This window comes from Rhinoraja longicauda, chromosome 3 (genome assembly GCF_053455715.1).
Source record: "Rhinoraja longicauda isolate Sanriku21f chromosome 3, sRhiLon1.1, whole genome shotgun sequence".
Classification (NCBI taxonomy): domain Eukaryota; kingdom Metazoa; phylum Chordata; class Chondrichthyes; order Rajiformes; family Arhynchobatidae; genus Rhinoraja; species Rhinoraja longicauda.
Genome location: NC_135955.1, coordinates 94,817,187 through 94,845,165, shown reverse-complemented (window position 1 = coordinate 94,845,165; position 27,979 = coordinate 94,817,187). Strand labels below are relative to the sequence as shown.

Below are 27,979 nucleotides of genomic sequence, written 5' to 3'. Positions count from 1 at the left end.
AACAGACAACATAAACGTTTCCTATACAGGTGGACAGAGGAGGGGGGGGAAGGAGAGGGGAAATGAAATAGATGTTTAAAGGCACTGTTAGCACTCACGCGCGCGGAGCAAGTGATCGGCACACGCGAGCTGGTACTGCAGACCCCGGCGTGCGGGAGATTTTTCCCCTCAGCGCGTCAAAACCCACCGCAGATCTGTGAGCACATGACATCACCGCTCGATTTCTATCCGTACGGGGCTGCAACTGTTGTGTTCAGTTCACCTCCTCCTCCTCCTCCTCCTCCTCTCTGCTTTGTCCTTCCGGCATGCCGGCGTTTCCGCGCAGTCTCCAGCAGTCACCGTTCAGATCTCAGACAGACGCAGCCGGCAAAGCAGCAGAGGGGGACCGGGCGGGAGAGCGGGGCGGTGAAGGTGGGGGGTGGAGGTGGGGGCGTGGAGGTGGGGGCGTGGAGGTGGGGGCGTGGAGGTGGGGGGGGTGAGTAAAATCCTTGCCGGCTATCTTCGCTCTGGCCGAGATCTCTCTCTCTCTCTCCTCCCCCCCCCCCCCCCCCCCCCACCCACCACACCACTCTCTCTCAGTCCACAATATGGAGCACTAGGCCTCTTCCTTCAACGCACAGCCTCCTGCTTGCTGTGTGCGATCGCTTAAAGGTTTCCTAATCGTCCCTCTCCCCTCCCCTCCCACACCCTGCAAGGACAGTGTGGAGGCGTGACCGTTTGCATTGTTAGCGAGCTGCCAGGCAAAGATACTTAATGATGGCCTCCGCTCCCGTCCGTCCGACAAGCTGGTGGGAGGCCTGCTGCACCCCGTTGGCACGGCAACCGGGCCTAGCTGCACCCTGAGCCCGGCTCAGCCTCTCCACTTCTGCTTCTCCTATATCACAGAAACATAGAAAAATAGGCGCAGGAGGAGGCTGTTCGGCCTATCATAGGAACATAGAAAATAGGTACAGGAGGAGGCCATTCGGCCTATCATAGGAACATAGAAAATAGGTACAGGAGGAGGCCATTCGGCCTATCATAGAAACATTAAAAAATAGGTGCAGGAGGAGGCCATTCGGCCTATCATAGAAACATAGAAAAATAGGCGCAGGAGGCCATTCGGCCTATCATAGAAACATAGAAAATAGGTGCAGGAGGAGGCCATTCGGCCTATCATAGAAACATAGGCGCAAGAGGAGGCCATTCGGCCTATCATAGAAACATAGAAACATAGAAAAAAAGGCGCAGGAGGAGGCCATTTGGCCTATCATCTCCTTCTATCTCGCAGATCACGTTCATTCGTGCGTTCTATATCTCTCAATATCACTGTCTACATGTCTCGCCTCCCTCTTCCCTGACTCTCCCTCAGTCTGAAGAAGGGTCTCGACCCAAAACGTCACCCATTCCTCCTCTCCAGAGACGCTGCCTGTCCCGCTGAGTTACTCCAGCACTTTGTGCCTATCTTCCGGTTTAAACCAGCACCTGCTGTTCCTTCCTACACAGTTCAGTTCGGTTTAGTTTATTGTCACGTGTACAGTGCAAAGGTTTCATTGCGTGCCAACCAGCAAGAGGAAAGACAACGCATGATTATAATCAAGCCATTCGCAGGGGGGCAATTAAAGGTTTAACGCCACAAAAAACGAGACGTTGAACTCTACAGTGCTGCATTGATTGATTGAATGTGTAGGACTCGGGGAGAACGGGCAAACTCCGTCAGGGGGTATGGGGAGAAGGCAGGAATGGGGTACTGATTGGGAATGATCAGCCATGATCACATTGACAATAGACAATAGACAATAAGTGCAGGAGGAGGCCATTCGGCCCTTCGAGCCAGCACTGCCATTCAATGTGATCATGGCTGATCATTCTCAATCAGTACCCCGTTCCTGCCTTCTCCCCATACCCCCTGACTCCGCTATCCTTAAGAGCTCTATCCAGCTCTCTCTTGAATGCATTCAGAGAATTGGCCTCCACTGCCTTCTGAGGCAGAGAATTCCACAGATTCACAACTCTCTGACTGAAAAAGTTTTTCCTCATCTCAGTTCTAAATGGCCTACCCCTTAATCTTAAACTGTGGCCCCTTGTTCTGGACTCCCCCAACATTGGGAACATGTTTCCTGCCTCTAACGTGTCCAACCCCTTAATAATCTTATACGTTTTGATAAGATCCCCTCTCATCCTTCTAAATTCCAGTGTGTACAAGCCTACATCTCTCGCTTCCCTCGCTTGAATGGTGGTGCTGGCTCGAAGGGCCGAATGGCCTCCTCCTGCACCTGCTGTCTATTGTCCATAATATGTTCTCACTCAATGACACACTCGAGTCACAGGGGCGGCACGGTGGCGCAGCGGTAGAGTTGCTGCCTTGCAGCGCCAGAGACCCGGGTTCAATCCCAACTACGGGTGCTGTCTGTACGGAGTTTGCCTGTTCTCCCCGAGACCTACGTGGGTTTTCTCCAGGAGCTCTGGTTCCCCCCACACTCCATAGATGCACAGGTTTGCAGGCTAATTGGCTTCGGTAAAATTGTAAAATTGTCCCTAGTGTGTGTAGGATTGTGCTAGTGTGCGGGGATCGCTGGTCGGCGCGAACTCGTTGGGCCGAAGGGCCTGTTTCCGCGCTGTATCTCTGAACTAAATCAAGCCGTCCACAGGGTACAAGTGTTAAATGTTGTGATAGTCCCTGCCTCAACTACCTTCTCCAGCAGCTCGTTCCATACACCCACCACCCTTTTGTGTAAAAAATGTTACCCCTCAGGTTCCTATTAAATCTTTCTCCCCCTCATCTTAAACCTATGTCCTCTGCTTCTCGATTCCCCCTACTCTGGGTAAAAGAGTCTGTATATTTACTCGATCTATTCGTACGGGGCCCAGGAAACAGGCTGGCTGCGTTAGAGATAGGATGGTGTTAAAATGAAGATAGACTGTCTCATTATAAGATCTAAAAGACTAATCTGCTTCCAAGACTGGATTTATGGTGATGATCTTATTGAACAGCAGATAAAGCTTGAGGGACTAATTCGCTTAATTCCTGTTCTATTTCTTATGCTTCTTATTCCCTTTGAATCCTTTTGTTTACATGTACCTGTTTTCTGGAAATACAACGCAGAAACAGGCCCTTCGGCCCACCGAGTCCGTTCCGACTAGCGATCCCCGCACACTAATACTATCCGACGCACACTATAGACAATAGACAATAGGTGCAGGAGGAGGCCATTTGGCCCTTCGAGCCAGCACCGCCATTCAATGTGATCATGGCTGATCATTCTCAATCAGTACCCCGTTCCTGCCTTCTCCCCATACCCCCTGACTCCGCTATCCTTAAGAGCTCTATCTAGCTCTCTCTTGAATGCATTCAGAGAATTGGCCTCCACTGCCCTCTGAGGCAGAGAATTCCACAGATTCACAACTCTCTGACTGAAAAAGTTTTTCCTCATCTCAGTTCTAAATGGCCCACCCCTTATTCTTAAACTGTGGCCCCTGGTTCTGGACTCCCCCAACATTGGGAACATGTTTCCTGCCTCTAACGTGTCCAACCCCTTAATAATCTATTAATAAACTAGGGACATTTTACAATTATGCCAAGCCAATTAACCCACAAAACCCTGCACGTCTTTGGAGTGTGGGAGGAAAACAGAGGTCCCGGAGAAAACCCACGTAGGTCACGGGGAGAACGTACAAACTCAGTACTGACAAGCACCCTTAGTCAGGATCGAACCCGGGTCTCTGGCGCTGCAAGGCACCAAATCTACACCAAACACGCAAACCCTTGTCCAAAAGCTGACACGTAGAACATTGCAACACTTCCCCAGTATCACGGTACAGTTTAGTTCAGAGAGACAGCATGGAAACAGGTCCATCGGTCCACTGATAGACACATGTTAACTCAGCGGGTCGGGCAGCATCTCTGGAGAAAAAGGATGGGCGATGTTTCGGGTCAGGACTCTTCTTCAGACTAAATCTACTCAAGATATGCCGGTCTGAAGAAAGATCCCGACCCAAAACATCACACATCCTTTTTCTCCGGAGATGCTGGCCGACCCGCTGAGTTACTCCAACACTTTGTGCCTATCTTTGGTATAAACCAGCATCTGTAGTTCTACGGTCCACCGAGTCCAGGCTGACCATCGATCACCGGTTCGCACACTAGTTCTATGTTGTCCCACTTTCTCATCCACTCCCTACATACTAGGAATTTACAAAGAGCCAATTACCCAATAAAAATGTATGTCTTTGGGATGTGGGAGGAAACCGTTCATCTGTAGGCCCGGACGCTGTAGGCCTGGACACTGTAGACCGGACACTGTAGGCCCGGACACTGTAGGTCTGGACACCGTGAGCCTGGACACTGTAGGCCCGGACACTGTAGGCCCGGACACTGTAGGCCTGGACACTGTAGGCCTGGACACTGTAGGCCCGGACACTGTAGGTCTGGACAGCGTGAGACCGGACACTGTAGGCCCGGACACTGTAGATCCGGACAGTGTGGGCCCGGATGCCGCCTAACGGAGGTTGCGTAGCAACCCGCCTCCCAGCCGCCATTGGTGGAGCGGGAGCACGTGGCCGCTGGCTGGGTGAGGTCACGTGGGGCACGGGGCGGTGATGAAACCTTTCGTCCCTTATTTGGGAGTGAGAAAGTTGGCAACCCTGCCCACACTCCAAATACGTACAGGGATGTAGGCTAATTGGCTTGGTAAAATTGTAAATTGTCCCTAGTCCAGTTCAGTTTATTGTCACGTGTACCGAGGTACAGTGAAACGCTTTTGTTGCGTGCTAACCAGTCAGCGGAAAGACAATACATGATCACAAATTAGTGTGTGTGGGATAGACAATAGACAATAGGTGCAGGAGTAGGTCATTCTGCCCTTCGAGCCAGCACCGCCATTCAATGTGATCATGGCTGATCATGGGATAGTGTTAATGTCGGCGGGCCAAAGGACCTGTTTCCACGCTGTATCTCAAAACTAATCGAATCATTAGGTTGTAAGCTACACAAGCAATAAACTAAACTGAACTGATTCCTGGGATGGCAGGACTTTCATATGAAGAAAGACTGGATAGACTCGGCTTGTACTCGCTGGAATTTAGAAGATTGAGGGGGGGATCTGATAGAAACTTACAAAATTCTTAAGGGGTTGGACAGGCTAGATGCAGGAAGATTGTTCCCGATGTTGGGGAAGTCCAGAACAAGGGGTCACAGTTTAAGGATAAGGGGGAAGTCTTTTAGGACCGAGATGAGAACTTTTTTTTCACACAGAGTGGTGAATCTGTGGAATTCTCTGCCACAGAGGGTAGTTGAGGCCAGTTCATTGGCTATATTTAAGAGGGAGTTAGATGTGGCCCTTGTGGCTAAAGGGATCAGGGGGTATGGAGAGAAGGCAGGTATGGGATACTGAGTTGGATGATCAGCCATGATCATATTGAATGGCGGTGCTGGCTCGAAGGGCCGAATGGCCTACTCCTGCACCTATTTTCTATGTTTCTATGTTTTAAAAAAAAAATCTTTTTAACTGCGCTCAAAATCAGTGGCTGGAAATTTCATCTGTTCTGTAGTACCACACACTAGAGATTTTTATTGCTGTCTTGCACTAAAATTTGGCCACTGGAAAAACATGCTCATTAACTTTTGAACTTAGCAGCTGTTTTTAGTTGATCTCTGTTGCCCCAGCCAGGCACGGGCGATTAAAGGTCCAGGGTTTAAAAAAAAAAAAACTGCATGTGTTTAGTTTTGTTTAGTTTAGTGGACAGACACAGCGCGGAAACAGGCCTTTCGGTCGACCGGTCCCAGCACACGAACCACTGTCCTACTAGTAGGGTTGCCAACTTCCTCACTCCCAAATACGGGGCAAGGTGACGTCACCGCCCCGCGCCCCACGTGACCTCACCCAGCCAGCGGCCACGTGCTCCCGCTCCACCAACGGCGGCCGCCCGGGCCGGGAGGCGGGTTGCTACGGTTGGTGACAGATGCGAGGGGTGACACTGGGACTGATGATGTGGATAGAGTTGAGGGATTGTAAAGGTAAGAAGACACTAATTGGAGTTATCTACAGACCCCCCAAGCAGGAGCCTGGATATAGGATGTAAGTTGCAGCAGGAGTTAAAATTGGCATGTAACAAAGGTAATGCCACTGTGGTTATGGGGGATTTCAATGTGCAGGTAGACTGGGAAAATCAGGTTGGTTCTGGACCCCAAGAAAGTTTGTAGAGTGCCTCCGAGATGGATTCTTAGAGCAGCTTGTACTAGAGCCTGCCAGAGAGAAGGCAATTCTGGATTTAGTGTTGTTCAATGAACCAGATTTGATAAGGGATCTCGAGGTAAAGGAACCGCTTGGAAGTAGTGACCATAACATGATTAGTTTTAATCTGCAATTTGAGAGGGAGAAGGATAAACCAGGAATATCAGTCTTGCAGTTGAACAAAGGGGACTATGAAGGCATGAGAGAGGAGCTGGCCAATGTCGAATGGAAAAGGATCCTAGCAGGAATGACGGTGGAACAGCAATGGCAGGGATTTCTGGGCATAATCCGGAAGACGCAGGATCATTTCATTCTAAAGAGGAAGAAAGATTCTAAGGGGAGTAGGAGGCAACCGTGGCTGACTAGGGAAGTCAGGGACGGAATAAAACTAAAAGAAAAGATGTATAACACAGCAAAGAGTAGCCGGAAGCCAGAGGATTGGGAAACTTTCAAAGGACAACAGAAGGTAACAAAACGGGCAATACGGGCTGAAAAGATGAAGTACGAGGGGAAGCTGGCCAAGAATATAAAGGACAGTAAAAGCTTCTTTAGGTATGTTAAGAGAAAAAGAGTAGGAAAGACGAATGTGGGTCCCTTGAAGGGAGAAACTGGTGAAATTATTATGGGTAACAAGGAAATGGCCGAAGAGTTGAACAGGTACTTTGGTTCTGTCTTCACTAAGGAAGACACAAACAATCTCCCAGATGTACTAGGCCATTCGGCCCTTCGAGCCAGCACCGCCATTCATTGTGACCATGGCTGATCATCCACAATCAGTAACCCGTGCCTGCCTTCTCCCCATGGCTTTCTCCATCGCTGCTCCCACCCTATGGAACTCACTACCCCAAACCGTTAGAAACTCCCCCACACTCACCACATTCAAAACATCGCTGAAGTTTCACCTGTTCAGTACTGCCTTCAACCACTGAAGGTCACCTCACCTACTGTCTCCTTTCTCTGTTCATTTATTTATTTACTTATTTATCTATTTATTAATTTCCCTATGTTCTCAAAATCTCTGTAAAGCGTCTTTGAGTATATGAAAAGCGCTATATAAATAAAATGTATTATTATTATTATTATTATATCCTTTGATTCAGCTAGCCCCTAGAGCTCTATCTAACTCTCTTTTAAATTCATCCAGTGAATTGGCCTCCACTGCCTTCTGTGGCAGAGAATTCCACATTAGTGGGCAAAATTAGAGCACATGGTACTAGGGTAGGGTATTGACATGTATAGAAATTGGTTGGCAGATAGGAAGCAAAGAGTGGGAATAAACAGGTCCTTTTCAGAATGGCAGGCAGTGTCGAGTGGAGTGCCGCAAGGCTCGGTGTTGGGGCCGCAACTATTTACAATATATATTAATGATTTGGATGATGGGATTAGAAGTAACACTAGCAAGTTTGCAGATGACACAAAGCTGGGTGGCAGTGTGAACTGTGAAGAGAATGTTAGGAGGTTGCAGGGTGACCTGGACAGGTTGAGTGAGTGGGCAGACGCGTGGCAGAGGCAATAGATAATGTAGATAAATGTGAGGTTATCCACTTTGGCAGCAAAAATAAGGAGGCAGATTATTATCTCAATGGTGTCAGATTAGGAAAAAAAGGAAGTGCAGTGAGACCTGGGTGTCCTTGTACACCAGTCACTGAAAGTAAGCGTGCAGGTACAGCAGGCAGTGAAGAAAGCTAATGGCACGTTGGCCTTCATAACAAGCGGATTTGAGTATAGGAGTAAAATGGTCATTCTGCAATTGTACAGGGCCCTGGTAAGACCACATCTGGAGTATTGTGTTCAGTTTTGGTCTCCTAATTTGAGGAAGGACGTCCTTGCTATTGAGGCAGTGCAGCGTAGGTTGACGAGGTTAATCCCTGGGATGGCGGGACTGTCATATGAGAAAAGATTGGAAAGACTGGGCTTGTATTTACTGGAATTTAGAAGGATGAGAGGAAATCTTTTAGAAACATATAAAATTTTAAAAGTACTGGACAAGCTAGATGCAGGAAAAATGTTCCCAAGAACCAGGGGCCACAGTCTAAAGGGGAGGCCATTTAAAACTGAGATGAGAAAAACCTTTTCCATCCAGAGAGTTATGAATTTGTGGAATTCTCTGCCACAGAAGGCAGTGGAGTCCAATTCACTGGATGAATTTAAAAGAGAGTTAGATAGAGCTATTGGGGCTAGCGGAATCAAGGGATATGGGGAGAAGGCAGGCACGGGGTACTGATTGTGGATGATCAGCCATGATCACAATGAACGGCGGTGCTGGCTCGAAGGGTCGAATGGCCTCCTCCTGCACCTATTTTTTATGTTTCTATCTAACACAAAGTGCTGGAGTAACTCAGCGGGTCAGGCAGCATCTCTGGAGAACATGGATAGGCGACGTTTCACAAAGTGCTGGAGTAACTCAGCGGGTCAGGCAGCATCTCCGGAGAACATGGATAGGTGACGTTTCACAGAGTGCTGGAGTAACTCAGCGGGTCACGCTGCAAGATATGAATGGGTATAAAGAGCATGTAAGGTGTGAAAAGGACAGATCAAAGCAGACAATGTTCAAAGAAATGTAGAATGGTTCATTGTTGGCTGAGGGGAAGGTGACAACGAGGCAGATAATCAGTAAACTTAATCAGGAGGACAGTGGAACTAGACAGAAAACTAGGGTGGGGGAGGGATGGAGAGAGAGGGGAAGCAAGGGTTACTTGAAGTTAGAGAAATCAATCCTCGTATGTATCTGGCTACTCCAGTTACGATCAAAACATGACTGTGCATCTGGTCATGCGAAATCCTCAGACTTTCCAATGGATTACTGAGTTAGTAGGATAACAAACTGCAGATGCTGGTTCAAATCGAAGGTAGACACAAAATGCTGGAGTAACTCAGCAGGACAGGCAGCATCTCTGGAGAGAAGGAATGGGTGACGTTTCGGGTCGAGGCCCTTCTTCAGACTGAGAATCAGGGGAGGGGGCTGGACAAAGATAGGATGCAGTCGGAGACAGGAAGACGTGGGAGAACTGGGAAGGGGAGGGGATGGAGAGGGAAAGCAGGGGCTTTCTGAAGTTAGAGAAGTATCTCCCGAGACGCTGCCAGACCTGCTGGGTTACTGAGTTATTTATTTATCTGTTCAATAATAGACAATAGACAATAGACAATAGGTGCAGGAGTAGGCCATTCGGCCCTTCGAGCCAGCACCACCATTCAATGTGATCATGGCTGATCATTCTCAATCAGTACCCCGTTCCTGCCTTCTCCCCATACCCCCCTGACTCTGCTATCCTTAAGAGCTCTATCTAGCTCTCTCTTGAATGCATTCAGAGAACTGGCCTCCACTGCCTTCTGAGGCAGAGAATTCCACAGATTCACAACTCTCTGACTGAAAAGGTTTTTCCTCATCTCCGTTCTAAATGGCCTACCCCTTATTCTTAAACTGTGGCCCCTTGTTCTGGACTCCCCCAACATCGGGAACATGTTTCCTGCCTCTAACGTGTCCAAACCCTTAATAATCATATGTTTCAATAAGATCCCCTCTCATCCTTCTAAATTCCAGTGTATACAAGCCTAGTCGCTCCAGTCTATCAACATATGACAGTCCCGCCATTCCGGGAATTAACCTAGTGAACCTACGCTGCACGCACTGTTCATTTATTTATTCATTTATTTATCTGTCTGCTTATTTTTTCCGGCCAATACAATACAACAGATTGACCGTACAGTTGCGAAAGTTTTAACAGTACGAAATCATTGTATTAAAAATAAAACAATATAATAATCACGCATGATATCCTATTCACGTATAAAGCCCTAAATGGACATTCCCCCCCCTACATCAAAAATCTTCTAACCCACCTCTCTAACTCCAGGTCCCTCAGGTCGGCCGACTTGGGGCTACTCACTATCCCGCGGTCTAGGCTTAAGCTCAGGGGTGACCGCGCATCTGCGGTTGCAGCTCCTAGACTGTAGAACAGCATCCCTCTCCCCATCAGAACTGCCCCCTCCATCGACTCCTTTAAGTCCAGGCTCAAAACCTATTTCTACTCCCTAGCGTTTGAGGCCCATTGAGGAGGCGCTGTGAACTGTTTTGTATGTGCTGTTATGTTTGCGTGCTACTGTATGTTTCATTTTTTTCCTTAGTACCTAATCAGATGTACAGCACTTTGGTCAACGTGGGTTGTTTTTAAATGTGCTATACAAATAAAATTGACTTGACTTGACTTGACTATGACCGAAAAAAAAAGTGTAGGCAGAAGCCAAAGCTGATTGTGCCTACTCTTAATACTTAACAAAGCATTACCTCAACCAGCCAAAACAGCAGTGAAACAAAACAATAAAACAGAATATAATAAAAAATCACAACATCATATGTCAGAAGCAGATAAACAAAACATAGAAAGAAACACAAATATGATCAAGAACCATCATTTCTGTCACGTCAGTCATTTCTCAGTGCCGGTCACATAGACAATAGACAATAGGTGCAGGAGGAGGCCATTGGGCCCTTCGAAGCCAGCACCGCCATTCAATGTGATCATGGCTGATCATTCTCAATCAGTAACCCGTTCCTGCCTTCTCCCCATACCCCCTGACTCCGCTATCCTTAAGAGCTCTATCTAGCTCTCTCTTGAATGCATTCAGAGAATTGGCCTCCACTGCCTTCTGAGCAGAGAATTCCACAGATTCACAACCCTCTGACTGAAAAAGTTTTTCCTCATCTCAGTTCTAAATGGACTACCCCTTATTCTTAAACTGTGGCCCCTTGTTCTGGACTCCCCCAACATTGGGAACATGTTTCCTGCCTCTAACGTGTCCAACCCCTCAATAATCTTATATGTTTCGATAAGATCTCCTTCTAAATTCCAGTGTATACAAGCCTAGTCGCTCCAGTCTTTCAACATATGACAGTCCCGCCATTCTGGGAATTAACCTAGTAAACCTACGCTGCACGCCCTCAATAGCAAGAATATCCTTCCTCAAATTTGGAGACCAAAAATGCACACAGTACTCCAGGTGCGGTCTCACTAGGGCCCTGTACAACTGCAGAAGGACCTCTTTGCTCCTATACACAACTCCTCTTGTTATGAAGGCCAACATTCCATTGGCTTTCTTCACTGCCTGCTGTACCTGCATGCTTCCTTTCAGTGACTGATGCACTAGGACACCCAGATCTCGTTGTACGTCCCCTTTTCCTAACTTGACACCATTCAGAGAATACTCTGCCTTCCTATTCTTACCACCAAAGTGGATAACCTCACACTTATCCACATTAAACTGCATCTGCCATGCATCCGCACACTAAACGTCACCTATCCATGTTCTCCAGAGATGCTGCCTGACCCGCTGAGTTACTCAAGCACTCTGTGCCCATCTTCGGTATAACTTCGGTATACACTGGAATTTAGAAGGATGAGGGGGGATCTTATTGAAACATATAAGATAATTAGGGGATTGGACACATTAGAGGCAGATAACATGTTCCCAATGTTGGGGGAGTCCAGAACAAGGGGCCACAGTTTGAGAATAAGGGGTAGCCCATTTAGAACGGAGATGAGGAAGAACTTTTTCAGTCAGAGGGTGGTGAAGGTGTGGAATTCTCTGCCTCAGAAGGCAGTGGAGGCCAGTTCGTTGGATGCTTTCAAGAGAGAGCTGGATAGAGCTCTTAAGGATAGCGGAGTGAGGGGGTATGGGGAGAAGGCAGGAACGGGGTACTGATTGATAGTGATCAGCCATGATCGCATTGAATGGCGGTGCTGGCTCGAAGGGCTGAATGGCCTACTCCTGCACCTATTGTCTATTGTCTATTGTCTATAAACCAGAATCTGCAGTTTCCGCAAATCACCGTGACCATTAAGATCTCTAAACGAGCCGCCCGTGAGGACGACTTTTTATTTAGTCTCTGTTTTCACACGGCGCAAAGTTCACAAACGGGGTGAGAGGTGATCGACACTTCATTAACCTGTCCTCCATATCCGATGTCTAAAAACAGTCAACACCATGTTAAGCTGATTGGTTTTTGAGAATTCTTTAAACACAATCAAAACTTATCACAGGCCACTTCCCATGATTTTGACTTTGGGGAAGTGAGAACCAGTGGATAAATGGCCATATTATAAACAAATACTGGGTCAAAAACGAGAAAGGCTCAACAAAGCGATATTGTTCTTTAATAGCACTGGAACGTTGTGGATGTCATCAATCACTCCAGTGCTGCCCACAGCTCATTTGAGTAAACTGGTTAATAATTTCTCTTTTCAAAAAGAAGTAGCCCTTTGAAATGTTAGACAGCCGCAACTCGGATAGGAACATGGATAGGTGACGTTTCACAGAGTGCTGGAGTAACTCAGCGGGTCAGGCAGCATCTCTGGGGAACATGGATAGGTGTCGTTTCGGGTCCCATGTTCTCCAGGGATGCTGTCTGACCCGCTGGAGACCTTTAAATGATCTTTAATCAGACATTATTGGGCTTTATCTTGCACTAAATGTTATATCCGTTATCCTGTATCTGTAAACTGTGGACGGCTTGTGTGTAATCATGTTTTCGTTTTTGCTAACTAGATAGCATGCAATAAAAAGCTTTTCCCTGTACTCCAGTACACGTGACAATAATAAACTATACCTCAACCTGAGTTACTCTGGCAGTTTTTTTGGTCATTTTTAGTAAACCAGGATCTGCAGTTCTTTGATTCTACTTTTTGACTGCTCCACCTAGGGTTGCCAACTTCCTCACTCCCAAATAAGGGACAAAGGGTGACGTCACCGCCCCGTGCCCCCACGTGACCTCACCCAGCCAGCGGCCATGTGCTCCCGCTCCACCAATGGCGGCCGCCCGGGCCGCGGGTTGCTACGCAACCTCCGTTAGGCGGCGCCCGGGCCTACACTGTCCGGGACTGCTGCGGCTCCCGGCCTACAGCGTCCGGGCCTACTGTGTCCGGGCCTACAGCGCCGTTGGGGCCTAATACGGGACAAGGGCGGCACGGTGGCGCAGCGGTAGAGTTGCTGCCTTTCAGCGAATGCAGCGCCGGATACTCAGGTTCGATCCTGACTACGGGCGCCGTCTGTACGGAGTTTGTACGTTCTCCCCGTGACCTGCGTGGGTTTTCTCCGAGATCTTTGGTTTCCTCCCACACTCCAAAGACGTACAGGTTTGTAGGTTAATTGACTGGGTAAATGTAAAAATTGTCCCTAGTGTGTGTAGGATAGTGTTAATGCGCAGGGATCGCTGGGCGGCGCGGACCCGGTGGGCCGAAGGGCCTGTTTCCGCGTGTATCTCTAAATCTAAATCTAAAGCAATTTAGCCCAAAATACGGAATGTCCCAGCTAATACGGGAACAGTTGGCAACATTAGCTCCACCATGAAAACTCCTCAAGGAATCGGCCCGAAACATCACCCATTTCTTCTCTCCAGAGATGCTGCCCGTTCCACTGAGTTACTCCAGCATTTTGTGTCTCTCTTCGATGCCTACTTCGAAGTTCTCTTCCTCCCTCTTAGCCACAGAGGGTTCACCCTCTATTACACTATCCGACACACACTAGGAACAATTTACAACCTACTGAACGACTGCACATCTTTAGAATGTGGGAGGGAACCGGAGCACCCGGAGAAAACCCACGCAGGTCACGGGGGAGAACGTGCAAACTCCGCACAGACAGCACCCGTAGTCGGGATGGAACCCGGGCCTCGGGCGCTGTGAGGCAGCGACTCTACCGCTGCTCCACCGTGCCGTGTGTTAGCTCGAATGATCCAAAAGAACAAGGAAACAGGCCCTTTGAGCCCATTCTGGCCATCCGTTCACACCAGGTCGATGTTATCCCACTCTCTCATCCACTCCCTTCAAACCAGGGGCACTCTTCCAAAGGCCATTTAACCTACAAACATACACCCACCACTGTCAGCTTCACTACCTTGTCGTTGAGGAATCCATTGCCACTTATGTCACGGTTATAGTCATACAGGCCCTTCGGCCCAACTTGCCCATGCGGACCAACATGCCCCATCTACACTAATCCCACCTGCCCATGTTTGACCTAACCCCCCTCTAAACCGTTCCTATCTGTGTACCTGTCCAAATCTCTTTTAAAAGTTATCATTCACAAAATGCCGGAGTAACTCAGCAGGTCAGGCAGCATCTCAGGAGAGAAGGAATGGGCGACGTTTCGGGTTGAGACCCTTCTTCAGACTGATCTGGTATAGTCTGAAGAAGACAGTCTGAAGAAGGGTCTCGACCCGAAACGTCACCCATTCCTTCTCTCCCGAGATGCTGCCTGACCCGCTGAGTTACTCCAGCATTTTGTGAATAAATACCCTCGATTTGTACCAGCATCTGCAGTTATTTTCTTACACTTAAAAGTCATCATAGCCTGCCTAAACGACCTCCTCTGGCAGCTCGTTCCATATATCCACCACCTTTTGCGTGGGTTTTCTCCGAGATCTTCGGTTTCCTCCCACACTCCAAAGACGTGCAGGTTTGTAGGTTAATTGGCTCGGTAAATGTAAAAATTGTCCCTAGTGTGTGTAGGATAGTGTTAGTGTGCGGGGATCGCTGGTCGGTGTGGACTCGGTGGGCCGAAGGGCCTGTTTCCGCGCTGTATCTCTAAACTAAACTAAACTGCTGAGTATGACACTACTGAATGTATGGAGACTAAGAATGTATGAAGAGTTTTTGCAGTTTTTATTTTGTCAGAGGGTCAAACAGTGTTGAAACATGCCCTTCGGCACAACATGCCCACACCGACCAACATGTCCCGGCTACACTAGTCCCATCTGCCTGTGTTTGGCCCATATCTGTCCTATCCATGTACCTGTCGAAATGTTTCTAAAAAGTCGTGATAGTCCCTGCCTCAACTACCTCCACTGGCAGCTCGTTCCATACGCCCACCACCCTTTGCGTTAGAAAGTTACCCCTCAGAGTCCTATTAAATCTTTCCCCCCTTCACCTTAAACCTATGTTCTCTGGTTCTCGATTCCCCAACTCTGGGCAAGAGACTCTGTGTGTTTAGTTTAGTTTAGAGACACAGCGCGGAAACAGGCCCACCGGGTCCACGCCGACCAGCGATCCCCGCACATTAACACTATCCTACACACACGACTAGGGACAATTAAAAAAAAAACATTTACCAAGCCAATTAACCTACAAACCTGCACGTCTTTGGAGTGTGGGAGGAAACCGAAGATCTCGGAGAAAACCCACGCAGGTCACGGGGAGAACGTACAAACTCCGTACAGACGGCGCCCGTAGTCGGGATGGAACCCGGGTCTCCGGCGCTGCATTCGCTGTAAGGCAGCAACTCTACCGCCGCGCCACCGTGACCGCCCTTACTGGATCTATTCCTCTCGTGAATTTGTACACCTCTTTCACTGAGACACCTCCTGCACTCCTGGAGTGTCATCTATATATATATATATATATTTTTTTTAAATCTTGTATAAAGTTTATTTTTGAAAAGAAAAGAAAAAAGACAGAGAGAAAAAAACCCACCCCAGGTTAAATTACTCGGAAGGAGGTTGTTGGAACACTCTTTAAAGTTCCTGGCACCTCAGTTGGGTGTCAAGGGAGTTCCCCAACGTGTCCTGCCCATTACAGTGTTGAAAAGCCCACTACCGCTAAGAGAATGGAGTTACGAGGCAGTAATTGGCTCTCGAGCTGCAGAAAGACTTGACTCGTGGGATCAGGTGCGGGTGAGAAGTGTTGAAAGGTTCACTTCTGTGCCACGTGAGCAAAATAAATGAGGCCGCTTTCTGCCGCGGAAGCACTGGGGACCAGACTTGTGCTCATTCAAGAGAGAGCTGGATAGAGCTCTTAAGGATAGCGGAGTCAGGGGGTATGGGGGGAAGGCAGGAACGGGGTACTGATTGAGAATGATCAGCCATGATCACACTGAATGGTGGTGCTGGCTCGAAGGGCTGAATGGCCTCCTCCTGCACCTATTGTCTATTATCTATTGTGTACTGTCTGGCTGGCTCGCCAGCATGGAACAGAGAACAGTCTTGAGTTTGGAGAGATGAGTTTAGTTTAGAGATACAGCGCGGAAACAGGCCCTTCGGCCCACCGGGTCCGCGCCGCCCAGCGATCCCCGCACACTAACACTATCCTACACACACTAACGACAATTTTTACATTTGCCCAAGCCAATTAACCGACAAACCTGCATGTGTTTGGAGTGTGGGAGGAAACCGAAGATCTCGGAGAAAACCCACGCAGGTCACGGGGAGAACGTACAAACTCCGTACAGACGGCGCCCGTAGTCGGGATGGAACCCGGGCCTCCGGCGCTGCATTCGCTGTTAAGGCAGCAACTCTACCGCCGCGCCACCGTGCCGACCAGCGACCAGCTGACAGTAGTTCAGCACCGCTCTCTGGTTGTGGGAGGATGGTTCAGTTGCCTGATAACAGCCGGGAAGAAACTGTCCCTGAATCTGGAGGTGTGCATTTTCACACTTCTGTACCTCTTGCCCGATGGGAGAGGGGAGAAGAGGGAGTGGCCGGGGTGAGACTGGTCCTTGATTATGCTGCTGGCCTTGCCGAGGCAGCGTGAGGTGTAGATGGAGTCAGTGGAAGGGAGGTTGGTTTGTGTGATGGTCTGGGCTGCGTCCACAATGCGCAGCGATTTCTTGCGGTCTTGGATGGAGCCGTTCCCAGACCGAGCTGTGGTTCGTTCTTTCACAGTCATTCATTGAGAGCGTGGGAATAGCGGAGAAACAAAAAAAAAGACTGACACGGTGGACATGGTGACCAGCTGGGGCATTATCACAGCACAAAGCAGAGGCAACAGCTTGCTGTGCTAGAATTCAGGGCATCCGGTCGAGGCGACTCCAGCACCAAGTACAATGTGGAGTCTTGGGCCCCACACGCAATGAGGGATGTGCAGGAAAGAGCTGCAGATGCTGGTTTAAAATCGAAGGCAGACACAAAATGTCTGGGCGGCACGGTGGCGCAGCGGTAGAGTTGCTGCGTTACAGCGAATGCAGCGCCGGAGACTCAGGTTCGATCCCGACTACGGGCGCCGTCTGTACGGAGTTTGTACGTTCTCCCCGTGACCTGCGTGGGTTTTCTCCGAGATCTTCGGTTTCCTCCCACACTCCAAAGACGTGCAGGTATGTAGGTTAATTGACTGGGTAAATGTAAAAATTGTCCCTAGTGTGTGTAGGATAGTGTTAATAGTGTTAGTGTGCGGGGATCGCTGGGCGGCGCGGACTTGGTGGGCCGAAAAGGCCTGTTTCTGTGCTGTATCTGAAATATTAAATTAAAAAATAATATGAAAATGCTGGAGTAACACAGCGGGTCAGGCAGCATCTCTGGAGAGAAGGAATGGGTGACGTTTCGGGTCGAGACCCTTCTTCAGACTGATGTCGGGAGAGGCGGGCGGGACAAAGATAGAATATAGTCGGAGACAGGAAGACTGGTGGGAGAACTGGGAAGGGGGAGGGGATGGAGAGAGAGGGAAAGCAGGGGCTATTTGAAGTTAGAGAAGTCAATGTTTATGCCCGCTGGGCTGTAAGCTGCCCAAGCGAAATATGAGGTGCTGTTCCTCCAATTTGCGGTGGGCCTCACTATGGCACTGGAGGAGGCCCATGACAGAAAGGTCAGACTGGGAGTGGGAGGGGGAGTTGAAGTGCTGAGCCACCGGGAGATCAGGTTGGTTAAGGCAGACTGAGCGCAGGTGTTGAGCGAAACGATCGCCGAGCCTGCGCTTGGTCTCGCCGATGTACAGGAGTCCACACCTGGAACAGCGGATACAGTAGATGAGGTTGGAGGAGGTGCAGGTGAACCTCTGCCTCACCTGAAAGGACTGTCGGGGTCCTTGGACGGAGTCCAGGGGGGGAGGTAATGGGACAGGTGTTGCATCTCCTGCGGTTGCAGGGGAAGGTACCTGGGGAGGGGGTGGTTTGGGTGGGAAGGGACGAGTGGACCAGGGAGTTGCGGAGGGAACGGTCTCTGCGGAAAGCAGAAAGGGGTGGAGATGGGAAGATGTGGCCAGCAGTGGGATCCTGTTGGCTTCCCGGTGAAGGGTGTACTGGCATTGGAGAGGGTCCAGAAGAGGTTCCCGGGAATGAGTGGGTTAACGTTTGATGAGTGTTTGACAGCACTGGGCCTGTACTCGCTGGAGTGTGGAAGGATGAGGGGGGGCTCATTGAAATGTACCAAACATCCAACTGTAGCAATGATTTCCACAGATTCACCACCCTCTGACTAAAGAAATTCCTCCTCGTCTCCTTCCTAAAGGTACGTCCTTTTATTCTGAGGCTGTGCCCTCTGGTCCTAGACTCTCCCACTAGTGGAAACATCCTCTCCACATCCACTGTACATCCTGTATAGGGCCCTAGTGAGACCGCACCTGGAGTACTGTGTGCAATTTTGGTCTCCAAATTTGAGGAAGGATATTCTTGCTATTGAGGGCATGCAGCTTAGGTTTACTAGGTTAATTCCCGGAATGGCGGGGCTGTCATATGTTGAAAGACTGGAGCGACTAGGCTTGTATACACTGGAATTTAGAAGGATGAGAGGGGATCTTATCGAAACGTATAAGATTATTAAGGGGTTGGACACGTTAGAGGCAGGAAACATGTTCCCAATGTTGGCGGAGTCCAGAACAAGGGGTCACAGTTTAAGAATAAGGGGTAGGCCATTTAGAACTGAGATGAGGAAAAACCTTTTCAGTCAGATAGTTGTGAATCTGTGGAATTCTCTACCTCAGAAGGCAGTGGAGGCCAATTCTCTGAATGCATTCAAGAGAGAGCTGGATAGAGCTCTTAAGGATAGCGGAGTCAGGGGGTATGGGGAGAAGGCAGGAACGGGATACTGATTGAGAATGATCAGCCATGATCACATTGAATGGCGGTGCTGGCTCGAAGGGCTGAATGGCCTCCTCCTACACCTATTGTCTATTGTCTATAAAGATACATCCTTTTATTCTGAGGCTGTGCCCTCTGGTCCTAGACTCTCCCACTGGTGGAAACATCCTCTCCACATCCACTCTATCCAAGCCTTTCACTATTCTGCACGTTTCAATGAGGTCCCCCCTCACATTCTTCTAAACTCCAGCGAGTACAGGCCCAGTGCCAACAAACGCTCATCATAGGTTAACCCACTCATTCCTGGGATCGTTCTCATAAAGCTTCCTATAGACCCTCTCCAGAGCCAGCACATCCTTCCTCAGATACGGGGCCCAAAACTCAACGCCCACAATATTCCACGCTCTGACCGATGAAAGGACGCGTGCCACATGCCTCCTTTACCACTCCGTGCCCAGTTTAACCTTGGCAAGGGCCAAGGGCCGGGAACAGCACCTCACATTCCGCTTGGGCGGCCTACAATCCAGCGGGATGAATTTGATTTCGAAACATTGGAAAATAGGTGCAGGAGGAGGCCGTTTGGCCCTTCGAGCCAGCACCGCCATTCATTGTGATCGCGGCTGTTCATCCACAATCAGTAACCCGTGCCTGCCTTCTCCCCATATCCCTTGATTCCGCTAGCCCCTAGAGCTCTATCTAACTCTCTTTTTAATTTAATCCAGTGAATTGGCCTCCACTGCCCTCTCTGGCAGAGAATTCCACAAATCCACAACTCTCTGGGTGAAAACGTTTCTTCTCACCTCAGTTTTAAATGGCCTCCCCTTTAATTCTTAGACTGTGTGTGGCCCCTGTTTCTGGACTCCCCCAACATTGGGAACATTTTTCCTGCATCTAGCTTGTCCAGTCCTTTCATACTTTTTTACGTCTCTGCAAGATCCCCTCTCATCCTTCTAAACCCCAGTGAATACAAGCCCAGCCTTTCCAATCTTTCCTCACGTGACCGTCTCTAACTGCAAGTAACCCTTGCTCTACCTCTCTCTCTGTCACCTCCCGTATCCTAGTTCCCTGACTAAAGACAGACACAAAATACTGGAGTAACTCAGCGGGTCAGGCAGCATCTTTGGAGAACATGGATCGGTGACGTTTCACAGAGTGCTGGAGTAACTCAGCGGGTCAGGCAGCATCTCTGGAGAACATGGATAGGGGACGTTTCACAGAGTGCTGGAGTAACTCAGCAGGTCAGGCAGCATCTCTGGAGTGAAGGAATGGGTGACGTTTCGGGTCGAGACCCTTCTTCAGACTGATGTTAGGGGGAGTGGGCGGGACAGAGGTAGGATGTAGTCGGAGACAGGAAGACTGGTGGGAGAACTGGGAAGGGGGAGGGGATGGAGAGAGAGGGAAAGCAAGGGTTACTTGAAGTTGGAGAAGTCAATGTTCGTACCGCTGGGGTGTAAGCTGCCCAAGCTGAAGAAAGGTCTCGACCCAAAACGTCAGCGATTCCTTCTCTCCTCAGATGCTGCCCGTCACAGCTTTTTGTGTCTGTCTTCGGTTTAAACCAGCATCTGCAGTTCCTTCCAACACCAACTCTCTGACCAGTCCAGTCTTCCCGGGACGAGTGGACCAGGGAGTTACGGAGCGAACGGTCTCTGCGGAAAGCAGAGGGGGGTGGAGATGGGAAGATGTGGCCAGAAGTGGGGTCCCGTTAGAGGTGGCGGAAATGTTGGAGGCACAAAGGGTGGTGGCTTGTATGGGACGAGCTGCCAGAGGAGGTAGTTGAGGCTGGGACTATCCCATCGTTTAAGAAACAGTTGGACAGGTGCATGGATAGGACAGGTTTGGAGGGATATGGGCCAAGCGCAGGCAGGTGGGACTAGTGTAGCTGGGACATTGTTGGCCAGTGTGTTGGCAAGTTGGGACGAAGGGCCTGTTTCCACACTGTATCACTCTATGATTCTATGACCTAAGGGCAGGCGATTTTTCCTGCACTTTTTATGAAGTTAAGATCTCCTACCACACTTTAAGGAGCATGGGGTTATTTCCCTCTGAAGTCTACCCAGAACGTCGATGAACTCGCTAGATTTTTTAAATTTACAACACTTCAACGAAAAATGACCCGTTCTTTCCAAAGTCCTCATGAATGTTTTTCTTGGCTTCTGAAACTGCGGCTACGAAGTCCGTATCTTGGCAACAGCCCTCTCCCCCCCTCCCCCCCCCACCCCACTCCACCGCGCCCCCAACCCGCAGGGTCCCCCCCTTCGTTCCGGCACCCCTCGTCGCTAGAACTGAGACGAGGAAAAACTTTTTCAGTCAGAGAGTTGTGAATCTGTGGGATTCTCTGCCTCAGAAGCCAGTGGAGGCCAATTCTCTGAATGCATTCAAGAGAGAGCTAGATAGAGCCCTTAAGGATAGCGGAGTCAGGGGGTATGGGGAGAGGGCAGGAATGGGGTACTGATTGAGAATGATCAGCCATGATCACATTGAATGGCGGTGCTGGCTCGAAGGGCCGAATGGCCTCCTCCTTTACCCATTGTCTATTGTCTATTAGGAGACGATCGCCCTGTACACTAACACTATCCTACACACCAGGGGCAATTCACAATTTACAGAAGCTAATTAACCGACAAACCCGTACGCCTTTGGAGTGTGGGAGGAAACCGGAGCACCCGGAGAAAACCCACGCAGGTCACGGGGTGAACGTACAAACTCCGTACAGGCAGCGCCCGAAGTCAGAATCGAACCCGTAGTCAGAATCGAACCCTGGTCTGTGCCGCTGTAAGATCAGCAACTCTACCCACTGCATGTCTGCACTGCCCTTCACTCTACCCTTTCATTGTACATGTGACAAAAAATAATTCTAAATCTAAACTGAATTTCAATGCAGCTCTACACTGAAGTGTACAACTAGGGTTGCCAACTGTCCCGTATTAGCCAGGACATCCCGTATTTTGGGCTAAATTGGTTTGTCCCATACGGGGCCGCCCTTGTCCCGTATTAGGTCTGGGGGGCGCTGTAGGCCCGGACATTGTAGGCCTGGGATCCGCTATGGGCCCAGACACTGTAGGCCCGGGATCCGCTGTGGGCGCAGACACTGTAGGCCCGGGATCCACTGTAGGCCCGGGATCCGCTGTAGGCCCAGACACTGTAGGCCCGGTATCCGCTGTGGGCCCAGACACTGTAGGCCCGGGATCCACTGTGGGCGCAGACACTATAGGCCCAGGGGGCGCTGTAGGCCCAGACACTGTAAGCCCGGGGGGGGGCACTGTAGTCCCAGACACTGTAGGCCCGGGATCCGCTGTAGGCCCAGACACTGTAGGCCCGGTATCCGCTATGGGCCCAGACACTGTAGGCGCGGGATCCGCTGTGGGCGCAGACACTGTAGGCCCGGGATCCACTGTAGGCCTGGGATCCGCTGTGGGCCCAGACACTATAGGCCCAGGGGGCGCTGTAGGCCCAGACACTGTAAGCCCGGGGGGGCCCACTGTAGTCCCAGACACTGTAGGCCCGGGGGGCGCTGTAGGCCCGGACACTGTAGGTCCGGGATCCGCTGTAGGCCCGGACACTGTAGGCCCGGTATCCGCTATGGGCCCAGACACTGTAGGCCCGGGATCCGCTGTGGGCGCAGACACTGTAGGCCCGGGATCCACTGTAGGCCTGGGATCCGCTGTGGGCCCAGACACTATAGGCCCAGGGGGCGCTGTAGGCCCAGACACTGTAAGCCCGGGGGGGGCCACTGTAGTCCCAGACACTGTAGGCCCGGGGGGCGCTGTAGGCCCGGACACTGTAGGTCCGGGATCCGCTGTAGGCCCGGACACTGTAGGCCCGGGATCCGCTGTAGGCCCGGACACTGTAGGCCCAGGATCCGCTGTCCGCCCAGACACTGTAGGCTAACGGAATGTGTTCAGGGAGTGGGGCCGAGTGCATTCCCCAAACGGAGGTTGTGTAGCAACCCGCCTCCCAGCCCGGGCGGCCGCCATTGGTGGAGCGGGAGCACGTGGCCGCTGGCTGGGTGAGGTCACGTGGGGCGCGGGGCGGTGACGTCACCTTGTCCCTTATTTGGGAGTGACATAGTTGGCAACCCCTACTCTACACAGAAGTGTACAACCAACCACCACACCCTATCCCTATCCCAATCCCATCCCCAGCCCAAAAGGAATGTCACATTTAAGCATGGCTTATGCCAGGAAATTCCTGATCAAGTTTCTGGCGTAACTCCAAACAATGACTGCCCCTGCATTTCATTTAAATCTCACTGCATTTTCACTCAGAAAACAAACTTCTGGCCATTTAGCATCAGGAAAATTGGTGCCCTGTATCACCATCATATCTCTTACCTTCAAGCTGGAAAGGGTGTAGAGAAGATTGGAGGATGATTTAGAGGTACAGCGCAGAAACAGGCCCTTCGGCCCACCGGGTCCGTGCCGCCCAACGATCCCCGCACACTAACACTATCCTACACCCACTAGGGACAATATTTACATTTGCCCAGCCAATTAACCTACAAACCTGCACGTCTTTGGAGTGTGGGAGGAAACCGAAGATCTCGGAGAAAACCCACGCAGGTCACGGGGAGAACGCACAAACTCCGTACAGACGGCGCCCGTAGTCGGGACGGAACCCGGGTCTCCGGCGCTGCATTCGCTGTAAGGCGGCGACTCTACCGCTGTGACTGGAGGGCCTGAGCAATGGGGAGAGGTTGGGCAGACTCCCTCTATTCCTTGGAGCGCAGGAGGACGAGGGGTGATCTTATAGAGGTGTACAAAATCATGAGTGGAATAAACCGGGTAGACGCACAGAGTCTCTTGCCCAGAATCGAGGGCCAGAGGACGTAGGTTCAAGGTGAAGGGGTAAAGATTTAATAGGAATCTGAGGGGTAACTTTTTCACACAGAGGGTGGTGGGTGTATGGAACGAGCTGCTGGAGGAAGTAGTTGAGGCTGGGACTATCAGAACGTTTAAGAAACAGTTAGACAGGTACATGGATAGGACAGGGTTTAGAGGGATATGGGCCAAACGCGGACAGGTAGGACTAGTGTGGGTAGAAGGCATGAATGGGGTACTGATTGAGAATGATTAGCCATGATCACATTGAATGGTGGTGCTGGCTCGAAGGGCCGAATGGCCTACTCCTGCACCTTTTGTCAACTTATTTACATCGGCGAAACCAAGCGCAGGCTCGGCGATCGCTTCGCTGAACACCTGCGCTCGGTCCGCATTAATCAAACTGATCTCCCGGTGGCCGAGCACTTCAACTCCCCCTCCCATTCCCAGTCTGACCTTTCTGTCATGGGCCTCCTCCAGTGCCATAGTGAGGCCCACCGCAAATTGGAGGAACAGCACCTCATATTTCGCCTGGGCAGTTTGCAGCCCAGTGGTATGAACATCGACTTCTCCAACTTTAGATAGTTCCTCTGTCCCTCTCTTCCCCTCCCCTTCCCAGATCTCCCTCTATCTTCCTGTCTCCACCTATATCCTTCCTTTGTCCTGCCCCCCCCTGACATCAGTCTGAAGAAGGGTCTCGACCTCGAAACGTCACCCATTCCTTCTCTCCTGAGATGCTGCCTGACCTGCTGAGTTACTCCAGCATTTTGTGAATAAAAACCTTCGATTTGTACCAGCATCTGCAGTTATCTTCTTATACTACTCCTGCACCTATTGTCTATAGTCTAGCTGGGGCATTGTTGGCCGGTGTGGGCAGGTTGGGCCAAAGGGCCTGTTTCCACACTGTATCACTATGACTCGTAAGAAGGGCAGGCGATTTTTCCTGTACTTTTTATGAAGTTAAGATCTCCCACCACACTTTAAGGAGCATGAAATTACTTCCCTCTGATGTCTACCCAGAACGTCGATAAACTTGCTCGATTTTTTAATTTACAACACGTCAACGACAAAAGGCCCGTTCTTTTCCAAAGTCCTCGTGAATGTTTTTCTTGGCTTGTGAAAGTGTGGCTATGAAGTCGACAGGCAGAGAGAGTCATGAAAGCAAAGAGGTCCTTCTGCAGTTGTACAGGGCCCTAGTGAGACCGCACCTGGAGTACTGTGTGCAGTTTTGGTCTCCAAATTTGAGGAAGGATATTCTTGCTATTGAGGGCGTGCAGCGTAGGTTTACTAGGTTAATTCCCGGAATGGCGGGACTATCATATTTTGAAAGACTGGAGCGACTAGGCTTGTTTACACTGGAATTTAGAAGGATGAGAGGAGATCTTATCGAAACGTATAAGATTATTAAGGGGTTGGACACGTTAGAGGCAGGTTCCCAATGTTGGGGGAATCCAGAACCAGGGGCCACAGTTTAAGAATAAGGGCTATGCCATTTAGAACTGAGATGAGGAAAAACTTTTTCAGTCAGAGAGTTGTGAATCTGTGGAATTCTCTGCCTCAGAAGGCAGTGGCGGCCAATTCTCTGAATATATTCAAGAGAGAGCTGGATAGAGCTCTTGAGGATAGCGGAGTCAGGGGGTATGGGGAGAAGGCAGGAACGGGGTACTGATTGAGAATGATCAGCCATGATCACATTGAATGGCCGAATGGCCTCCTGCACCTATTGTCTATTGTCTATTCCTTTATGGGGACACAGACCCAAAAAAAGATGTAAAAAGTTAACGTGTTTCCTTCTTTCACAGATGCTGCCTGATCAACTGTGTTTCATAAGTCCATAAATTCTAGGAGCAGAATTAGGCCATTCGGCCCCATCGAGTCCACTCCGCCATTCAATCATGGCTGATCTATCTCTCCCTCCCAACCCCATTCTCCTGCCTTCTCCCCCATAACCCCTGACTCCCGTACGAATCAAGAATCAATCAAAATCTCCGCCTTACAAATATCCACTGACTTGTACAGGCACAGCCTTCTTTCACCATTCCAGATTCACTGCCCTCTGACTAAAGAAATTCCTCCTCAGCTCCTTCCTAAAGGAACTTCCTTTAATTCTGAGGCTGTGCCCTCTGGTCCTAGACTCTCCCACTAGTGGAAACATCCTCTCCACATCCACTCTATCCAGGCCTTTCACTGTTCTGTACGTTTCAATGAGGTCCCCCCTCATCCTTCTAAACTCCAGCGAGTACAGGCCCAGTGCCGACAAACGCTCATCGTATGTTAATGCAGATGATACAAAGCTAGGTGGCAGTGTGAACTGTGAGGAAGATGCTACGAGGTTGCAGGGTGACTTGGACAGGTTGTGTGAGTGGGCGGATGCATGGCAGATGCAGTTTAATGTAGATAAGTGTGAGGTTATCCACTTTGGTGGTAAGAATAGGAAGGCAGAGTATTATCTGAATGGTGTCAAGTTAGGAAAAGGTGACGTACAACGAGATCCGGGTGTCCTAGTGCATCAGTCACTGAAAGGAAGCATGCAGGTACAGCAGGCAGTGAAGAAAGCCAATGGAATGTTGGCCTTCATAACAAGAGGAGTTGAGTATAGGAGCCAAGAGGTCCTTCTGCAGTTGTACAGGGCCCTAGTGAGACCGCACCTGGAGTACTGTATGCAGTTTTGGCCCCGGACAGTGTAGGCCCCGGACAGTGTAGGCCCCGGACACTGTAACCCCAGGGGCCACTGTTTGATCGTGACTGATCTATCTCTCCCTCCTAACCCCATTCTCCCCATAACCCCCGACACTCGTACTAATCAAGAATCTATCTATCTCTGCCTTAAAAATCTCCACTGACTTGGCCTCCACAGCCGTCTGTGGCAAAGAATTCCACAGATTCACCACCCTCTGACTAAAGAAATTCCTCCTCATCTCCTTCCTAAAGGAACGTCATTTAATTCTGAGGCCGAGCCCTCTGGTCCTAGACTCTCCCACCAGTGGAAACATCCTCTCCACATCCACTCTATCCGGGCCGCTCACATTTTGGAGTGTTTCAATGAGATTCCCCCCACATTCTTCTAAACTCCAGCGAGTACAGGCCCAGTGCCGACAAACACTTATCGTAAGTTAACCCACTCATTCTTCGAAACCTCCTCTGGAACCTCTGCAGGTCCAGCGCATCCATCCTCTGATACGGTCCAAAAACATGCAAATGAATATTTTAAACTTTAGTTTAGAGACACAGCATGGAAACAGGCCCTTCGGCCCACCGAGTCCACACCGACCGGCGATCGGCCAGTATACCAGCACTATCCTACACACACACACACACTAGGAACCATTTTTACCGAAGCCAATAAACCTACAAACTTGTAACTTGGGAGGAAACCGGAGCACCCGGAGAAATCCCACGCGGTCGGTGGGAGAAACGTACAAACTCCGTACAGACAGCTATAAACCCGGGTCTCTGGCACTGTAAGGCAGCAACTCTACTGCTGCGCCACTGTGCCGCCCACAAACAATACACCGATCAGCCAAAGCATTGTGACCTGATGAGCCAAAACATTATGCCCACCCGCCTAATATGCTGTTGGCCCTCCGTGTGCAGCCCCATACGCAGCAGGGTGCGATGCACTGTGTATTGTGACACATTCCTCCCGTGACCACCATTAACATTTTCTGTGACTTGTGCCACAGTCGACCTTCTGTCGGTTCGGACCAGACGGGATAGCCTTCGTTGCCCTCGCGCATCGATGAGCCTTGGGCGCCCAACACCCTGCCTGTCGCCGGTTTGTGGTTTGTCCGTCCTCGGACCACTGTCGGTCGGTACTCACCACTGCTGACCGGGAGCACCCCACAAGCCTTGCCGTTTCAGAGATGCTCTGACCCAGTCGTCTGGCCAGAACAATTTGGCCCTTGTCAAAGTCGCTCAAACTCCTGCCCATTTCTCCTGCATCCAACACATCAACTTCAAGAACTTGCTGCCTAATATATCCCACCCCTTGACAGGTGCCATTGTAACAAGATAATCAATGTCATTCACTTCGCCTGTCAGTGGTCATAATGTTTTGGCTGATCGGTGTATATACAAATATAAAAGATCTATGTTCTCCTGGGTCATAAAAGTCATACAACATGGATACAGGCCCTTCGGCCCCACTTGCCCGTGCTGACCAAATCCAAGCAA

At 50.1% G+C, this 27,979-nt stretch overlaps 1 protein-coding gene across 5 annotated transcripts in view; it reads right to left on the bottom strand.

Annotated features, from left to right (window-relative positions):
* Window positions 1-27,979, bottom strand: part of LOC144592187 (storkhead-box protein 2-like) — a 203,519-nt gene that overhangs the window by 62,911 nt on the left and 112,629 nt on the right. Inside the window, exon 1 of one of the 5 annotated variants that reach the window (XM_078396665.1) lies at window positions 188-318. The exons of 3 other annotated variants lie outside the window; for them this stretch is intronic. In XM_078396665.1, the coding sequence (XP_078252791.1) occupies window positions 188-206 (19 nt within the window). In that variant the 5' untranslated portion in view covers window positions 207-318. Of the gene's footprint in view, window positions 1-98; window positions 141-187; window positions 319-27,979 lie in introns of those variants that run through there. One more of the 5 variants, XM_078396666.1, reaches the window with a different exon arrangement.